At 44.8% G+C, this 8,066-nt stretch overlaps 1 protein-coding gene across 1 annotated transcript in view; it reads left to right on the forward strand.

Annotated features, from left to right (window-relative positions):
• Positions 1-2,006: 2,006 nt before the first annotated feature.
• Entpd7 (ectonucleoside triphosphate diphosphohydrolase 7) overlaps positions 2,007-8,066 on the forward strand; it is a 47,165-nt gene continuing 41,105 nt past the window's right edge. Inside the window, exons 1-3 of the mRNA XM_028774767.1 lie at positions 2,007-2,095; positions 2,372-2,474; positions 3,184-3,366. Coding sequence (XP_028630600.1) covers positions 2,467-2,474; positions 3,184-3,366 — 191 coding nt within the window. The 5' untranslated portion in view covers positions 2,007-2,095; positions 2,372-2,466. The remainder of the gene's footprint in view (positions 2,096-2,371; positions 2,475-3,183; positions 3,367-8,066) is intronic.

Genomic DNA, 8,066 nt, shown 5'->3' on the forward strand with positions numbered 1-8,066 from the left:
TCAGGAATCCGCCTGCCTCTGCCTCCCAAGTGCTGGGATTAAAGGCATGTGTCACCACTGTCCCCAGCTTGACCTTGGACTTCTGGTTCTCTGTCCATGACTGCAGGGACTACAGGCAAGAACCGTCCGGCTCTGGCTTGTTTTGTCTTTATTTTGTTTGTTTTTACTTTTCTGTTTTTTGTTTTTTTTTTTGTTTTTTTGTTTTTTTTTGTTTTTTTTTTCCCTGTGGTACTGGGGGTCTAACACAGGGGTTCACAGTCTGTGCTAGGAAAACAGTCTAGCATCTGATCTACATTCACAGTCCTCCATTTGCCTGTATACCTTTTCCTCAGGGTGGTTTCAGTGTCCCAGATTAAGTATAACACTAAAGCGGTGTGGTGACTGAGGGAGAGAAAGTTGAGAGGTGAGAGTTCAAGGAGAACGGACAAGTTAAGATGGCAACCTGATTGTCAGAGAAGCAGAAGGGAAAGAAAAAGTAGGCAAAGATCAGATCAAGGATGACAGAACTCTGGTCAATCTGTGCAGCCAGTGGCCAGATGGAGTCTTTCTACATGTTCCCGTCTGTTCTGGCACTTACTATGTACACTAGGCTGGCCTCGAACTAGCAGAGATCAGCCTGCCTCTGCCTCCAAGTGGTAGGATTAAAGACAAGCCACCACCCCAGCTAGCTTCTTTTTTATTTGCTCAAAAGAAAAATCTGTCTAGCTCAGGCCAAGCTGGAGAGTGCTGAGTGTTTTACTCAGAATCAGTCACCCAGCCTTCAGCCTTTCTTTGTTATAGTGCCCCAAGTCAGAGATACACAAGCCCTGTCCCTTTCACTATTAAACTGCTTTACTTCTCTGACCACTTCGATTCTGTGCCAAATGCAGTGACAGTGACTGTCACTGATTACAGCCAGCTTTGAATAAAATTGTCCCTATTGATCTCTTCTTGGTCTTCATCCCTGTCCCAGTGTTCATTTATATCCTATGTTAGCTGTGTTTTATGAGGGAACGTGTGACTTATCTTTGGGAACGTGTAAAAACAGATAGTCCTGCTTTCAAGAATATGGAGTTAGTGGGGCAGACAGGCACCTGATTGTAATTCAAAGGGAAACTGAAACAGAGGGTGTTTATAAAGAGATGTGGGGGTCGGGTAAGATTTTTGAAGGAAGACATCTTTAAGTCAAAGGTAAGACATGATCAGGAGCTGATAAAGTAGGTGAGAGGAATAAAATGAACAAAAACTATCAGGTCCAAACCGGCAAGGGTACACACCGGAGCTTAACTAAGAGGTGAGAAGATGCAGTAGGTGCATCGTGGACAGTGATGAAAGGGACAGGTTGTAAAAAAAATTCAGATTTTCTGCCATTCAAGAGACTTCTTCATGCAAATGAGGCACAGGGCTGGTATAAGCAAGAATAAAGGGACTGTTGCTTTTGTGTCACCGTATGGCCCAGGAGGACAACAATACAAATGTCCATGATCTGCACACAGTAGACAACCAACGTTGAAGAAATGGACACGAGCGCTTTGATGCAAACATCAAATCTCTAATTTTTTTCTCACAATGTTTCTATCATGAGAGATGGCAGTGATCCTGGGACATCAATTCGTGGACAAAAGGGACTGGATGGAGGAACTACCATTGTGGGAAGAAAGGTTATGGACAAGGGGTGCATAACTGTGGTGAGCATCCCGAGACCCATCCACAGAAACGTTCAACAGAGGAAGCTGCAGCGGAGGCCACCAGCAGGGAGCTGGCCCTGCAGCAGTCTCGGGTCCCAGCCCGCCCTCCAGGCGGAGCCTGGGTGCGACGTCTTTTCTATTGGGCGCGGCCGGGAGTCCAGGGGCGGGCATTCGTGACCGGGCACCTTTGGGGATCGGCCTCGCTGTGAACAGACGCTCAGTGTGTGACCGCCGCGGGTTTGTCCGTGGCTCCGGCTGCGCGCAGGGCGGGTCTCTCCGGGTCCCCTGCAGTTATTGGCTCGGTGCGGTTTCCTTGGGGACGTGGCGCCGCCGGCAGCCGGGCCTCCTTCCGGCTGTGTTGGGAGCCACGGGGAACGGCTGAGGACCAGGCCAGGCTGTGCAGAGGGACGAGCGAGCCTCGGGATCCCGTGAGTGGGATTGCGGGAGAGCTGCGGGACCCGAGGAGAGGAAGCGGAGTCCCCGTCCGTACCACCTAGGGTGGCGTGCTCTGTGAGCGCGGAGCTTGTCCATAGGAAAGCCCCGCGCCCGGGATGCGTGGTAGGATCCTCCGGGTCCGCGGGAGGAGAGAGAACCCACACGGAGCGCGGGTCAATACAGTGGGAGGGGAGTGTGCAGTCACTGCGGGGATCCGGTCCTTTGGGCACTGCTGGAGGCATGCCTGAAAGCCAGCCAACCCTTTCCAGGCTGCAGCTTTAGGAGATGCCTGGGACTAGGAGGCCACCCTCTCAGAGCAAAAGAAAACGGAGGTGACAGACGTCGAGACCATTAAAGGGAACCCATGGCTAGGTAAGGTTTTCACCTGTTATATCTGGCAGGGGGCTCAGTGGAGGGTGGTACCAGGGACAGGGGGGCAGGGGAGGGGGGCACCGGGAGGCTAGGTGAGGTTTGCCCTGAGGTTGCACCTAAACTTTGCATTCTGGTCAGGTGTATGCAAAGACATCAAAGCGGTATTCTTTGGAAAGGCCAGTCCAATACTTTCCAGCCCGTAACCTGGGATCTTGAGAGTAGCAGTGGTTGTCTCTGAAAGGTGCTTGAGTCAGGACAAAAGATTCAGTTTTTACTATGTATCTGTTAAAACTAATTTTAAGAAAAGGTCTCCTTGTGTATATAATTTGTTAAAGCATTTAAAAAATCAGTTAAATGACTTTCGTAACCATCTGGTTTCCTGACAGCGTTGCTAGTGGTCGTGTTGCAGCTTCTCTGATTAACCAGTATTAGGAAGTGCCCTCACCCCCACCCCGCGGCCCTCTCCCCGTCATCTTTGTATTAACATTAGATTACTCAAGCGCAGAGTTTGGAAACCGCACATCATGTCTTTCTAAACTGCATGATAGAAATACTATGAGCCATACAGGTGCTTGTCTCTCATTTGCAACTGAAAAAAAAAATTAGGCTTCTGTTGACATGGATTTTTGCCTGCAGGGCATTCATCTAGTTTTAAAGCAGTAATTTGTAGAGAGTTTTTAGGACTTAACAAATGTTTGTCTCATTCCAGGATCAGTTTTTCCTACCTCTGCCCAGCCCCCTGGTACTTCACTGTGCCCACAGTGAGCCCATTTTTCCGTCAGCGGGTGGCATTCCTGGGACTCTTTTTTATACCTTGTCTCCTTTTACTTCTATTAATCATGGATTTACGACATTGGGCCACTTCGTTACCACGAGATAGGCAGTATGAGAGGTAAGCCAGTTTTCTATCACTTTGCTCAGACTGGTTTTGAAGTTATAAACTTATTTTTGCAGTGCTGGGGACTGAACCAGGGTCTTGCAACATACTTGGTAACATCATGTCACTAAGTTATGTCCTCACCCTCTTTAAAATTTTGATGCCTGAGACAGGGTTCTCACTAAATTTCCCTGGCCCAGAATGACCTGGAACTCACTCTGTAGGCTGATCTTGAACTTGGGTGCTGTCAGTGCAGCTCGGCCTCTTGACTAACGGGATTGTAGTCTGTGGCGCTAAACCTGGCTGACTTTCTTTCTTTCTTTTTTTAAAATAAACTCTTGAATGCACTACCTTTGACTCCTGAGAGATATTTTTTTTTATTAGTAAAATTGCCTGCCATTCATTACATAAGGAAAGTCGTAAGTTCCATTTTGGCTGTGTTCAGTTTTAGTTCAAGAATGCTGATGCTGTATTTCAGCCATGAAAGGTAGCTTTCTGTTTTCTTGTCTGGGTGGACTGAGGCTCACTGGGTAATACATGTTGTGCCCTTTCGATGAATTGACTTCTCTATCTTTGTTAAATGGGTCTCTTTATCATTGATGTTATTCTTTGCTCTGAAATCTACTAGCCTGATATTAACATAGCTGTTTCAGCTTTCTTCTGAATTATGTTAATGTTATTCTTTTCAGTACTTTTAAGTTTGTCTTTTAAAAATATTATTTTTATTTGCATGTGGGAGTCCTGTGTGTGTTTATGTGTACCATGCCTAAGGAGGACAGAAGGTGTTGCATCCCCTGGAACTGGTATTATGGATGGTTGTGAGACACCATGTGGGTGCTGGGAACCAAACCTGGGTCCTCTGGAAGAACAGCCAGTGCTTTTACCTATACAGTACCGTGTGTGTGTGTGTGTGTGTGTGTGTGTGTGTGTGTGTGTGTGTTGGGGCTTTTCGTAGATAGTGAGTTTGGTCTTGCTTGTTATCCATTCTGGCTGTGTGGGTCTCAATCCATTTATGTTTTGTCTGTTAGTGATGTTTAGACCTGGTCTGTCTTATCTTTTGTGTGTGTGTTGTATTTGTCCATCCCCCTGCCCCTTTGTCCTGTCTTTGGAATTGAGTACTTTTTTTTATAATTCTATCTTGTCCTTTTAGTTGGATTAATCAGATATAATTTAATTCCTCTTAATGGTTGCCTTAGGGTTTATAGTGTGGAGCTGTATCACATGGCTTGTACTTCAGGTGATGCGTTGAAACAGTCTGACAGCAGGAAACCTTCCGTCTACCTTTCCCAACAGTCTTTAAGCTATTGTCAGATATTTTATTTCTACAAATGGTGTAAGTTCAATAACACATTGTTATTATCTTAAACAGTCAATTGTCTTTTCAAGGTTTTTTTTTTAAAGAATTAAAAAAAAAAAAGCTTGTGTGTTTACCAATATATTTATCTATGCATCTCGTATCATATTCCCATTTGTCTTAAAAAAAATTCTTTTTCCCATTCCTAGTAGGGTGAGTCTATGGTGAGTGAATTCTTCCAATTTTCATTTTTTTATTTTTGACAAAGTCTTTGCTTTCATTTTGGAAATAATAAAAAAAAAGATCCATCGTTAAAGAACTCCTTCACTGATGGTTTTTTTCTTGTTGGCTTGCATTCTTTCTGAGAAGTCTGCTGTCGTGTGTCTCCTGTGTAGACGTGTCTCCTTTCCTTCTGAGAGCTTTCGAGATGTTCTCCTAGTGATCTGAAGCGGTTTGTGCTGTGCTTTGTGAGCGTTTTCTCCGTGATTAGTGACTCTTGCTCGGGAGCAGTCATGCGCAGAGAGTTTGCTCTGCACAACGCCGAGGTACAAAGGTGACTCTAACACGACCCTTAGATTTGTAGATCTATAAGAGTTTTAAAACCAAGTTAAAAAAATTTTGACCATCATCTTTTTATCTGTTTTTCTGTTCTTCGAGGACTCTGGCTGCATGTGCATTGAGCCTAGACGCTTTCCCCAAACCAACTGATGATGTAGGTTTTTTTTTTCCTCTGTGTGTTTTATTCTGGATATTTTATTTCTGTTTGTTTGTTTGTTTGTTTAAAATAGGGTCTCATTAGATAGCCCTGGGAAACCTCAGATTCTCTATGTAGCCCTGGCTATATAGAGATCTGCCCGCCTCTGCTTCCCAAGTGCTGGGCCTAAAGGTGTGCACCCCCCATACCTGTCTCATTAATACGCCTTCCATAATGCTGCACATACTGTTAATCCTGCCCAGTGAAAGCAGAATATCCTTTTTCACAGAAAAATTTCCTGAATTATTCCTGTGCTTTCAGTGTCCTAACATCTTCATGAGAGGGCCTGAATTCTTCTATAGAAAACTCATGTTTTTATATTTTTATCTCTCTTTCTTTCCTTTATTTTCTTCTTTCTTTCTTTCTTTCTTTCTTTCTTTCTTTCTTTCTTTTGAATTGCTTCTTAGACATGTATCAGGGGACTTTGGGCTCCAACTAATAACTCAGATCAACTTAAATAATAATAATTACAAAAAAAAACCTTATTGGCACATATTACTTGATGTCCAGAGACACAGAGGCTTGGCATCAGCCACATTAGCCAGCAGGATGGAAGTTGCTGTACTTCTCCATCTTGCCACTTACAGGATTATTTAATGGTTGTAAAATTGCTACCAGTAGCACCCAGGGCCACAGGTATTCTCATTCAGGTTCCGTCGAGAGAGACGCAGGCTCTGCATGGCCCTCTCATAGTAAGGATGGAGGTGAATCTTGCCCGAATCCTCTAGCAACGCTTTCATTGAAGCCTTTTGTGGTCAGAATTGTGACAAATTCTTACTTTTCATCAGTTCTGTCCCCAGAGTTTCTCATTTCATATTTTATGTTGTTGTTAACAGTTATAATCATGTGGAAAGCCATGATGGGCAGGTGCTGCTGGTCTACCAAACAGCTGCTTCCATAATGCTTCTATGTTCAACCTTCCTTCCATTAGAACTCTTGTTCCTTTGTAGCTTAGGTTTTCCTTCCTGGGAGAGAATATACTGTTTGCGTCACTATAGTAATCATGCAGGAAAAGAAATTTGTTCATTTAAATCGTAAGTTTTACATCTGAGTCCATAAGTTGAGTTTCTTTGCTGCTTACTGGGATTTTCTTGACAGACCCGAGCACAGCTTTCCATTGGCAGAGGCACGATCTGACTGGGATTCCATACAGATTAGCTAACACGGCTGGGGCTAACAGTCAGAGGGTGAGGAATGAGCTGGACAGGTAGACGAGCATCTGGCTGGTTAAGAGTGAGCTGTACAGTGGAGAGGTACATTAGGGTCTAGCTCGTTACACTGTTGGATCAGGGGTGGGGATAGGAGCGGGAGGCAGGGATGGGTGGAACTGTTCCAGATTTCAACGTAAGGGCAGAGAAAATGTTTAGAAGGGTTTGAAGGGAGGTGTGCTAGGACTTACTCTTTTAAAAAGCTCAGTGCTGGGCTGGAGAGATGGCTCAGCAGTTAAGAGCACTGACTGCTCTTCCAGAGGTTCCGAGTTCAATTCCCAGCAACCACATGGTGCCTCACAACCATCTGTAATGGGGTCTGATGCCCTTTTCTGGTATCTCTGAAGAGAGCAATAGTATACTCATATGCATAAAATAAATAAATAAATCTTTAACAAAAATTAAAAAAAAAAAAAAAAGCAACTCAGCAGTGGTGGCACACACCTTTGGTCCTAGCACTCGCGAGGCTGAGCAGGTGGATCTGTGAGTTCCAGGCTAGCCCCATCCGTCTACAGAGTTTGTTCCAGGGTAGCCAAGGCTATACAGAGAAGCCCTGTCATGAAAGACAAGCAAGCAAACAAACAAGCTCACATTGATGGCATTGTGGAGAACGAATTAGAAGGACATAGGAAAGCGGAGAGACTTCCGTGAGCAGAGAGGAGGGGTAGCAACGCAGATAAAGCAGAGTCAAGCCCGGAGTGAGCTGTAGGAGGTACAGTGACCCACTGTGTCCTAAGCGACCAGATCCAATAACTACTTGTTAGGTTGGTTTAATTGAAGTGAGATCACTGTGGAACTGTGGGGCACACACATTGTCCACTGGAAGGACATTACCAAAGTCCTAACACCCTGAGCCCATTCGCTTAAGCAGTCAGCAGCCTTGTACCCCCAAGCTTATCTTTATTTAATTGACAGCCATATGCACACTGCCGCTAACAGCTGTGTGCTATAAATTCCTCTTGTGGCAGCCTCCACGAGACATCTAGGGGTCAAACATTCTCTGAGTACTTGCCATGGGTTCATAGTATTGTATTAGACACTGAGGTACAAAGATGAACAGAACGTGGCTCCTGGACACAGAGTTCATAACCTCATTAGACAGCAGGTCTGAGTGAATAATTGAGATAAGTCATTTAGAATCAGGAACAAAGTTAATCATAAACGAATCATAAAAGACCCATGAGTAAGCAACCAGATATGCTACTGTAAGTTCATGTTCTGTGCATGCACATTGTGATAAGATAGGACCTTTCATACTGCTTGCTTCTTCCTTGTTCTTGCCCTCTCTCTCCTCTTCCTCTCCTTCCTCCTTGTGTTCTTCTCCCTCCTCCTCCTCTCCCTCCTCTTTTCCCTCCTCTTTGTCTTTGTTTTCCTCCTCTCCCTCCTCCTCCTCTTCTTTTCTCTTCTCTTGTCTTCCTCTCCCTCCTCATCTTCCTCTCTCTCCTCCTTGTCTTCCTCT

This window comes from Grammomys surdaster, unplaced genomic scaffold, assembly GCF_004785775.1.
Source record: "Grammomys surdaster isolate TR1022 unplaced genomic scaffold, NIH_TR_1.0 66, whole genome shotgun sequence".
Taxonomy (NCBI): Eukaryota; Metazoa; Chordata; class Mammalia; order Rodentia; family Muridae; genus Grammomys; species Grammomys surdaster.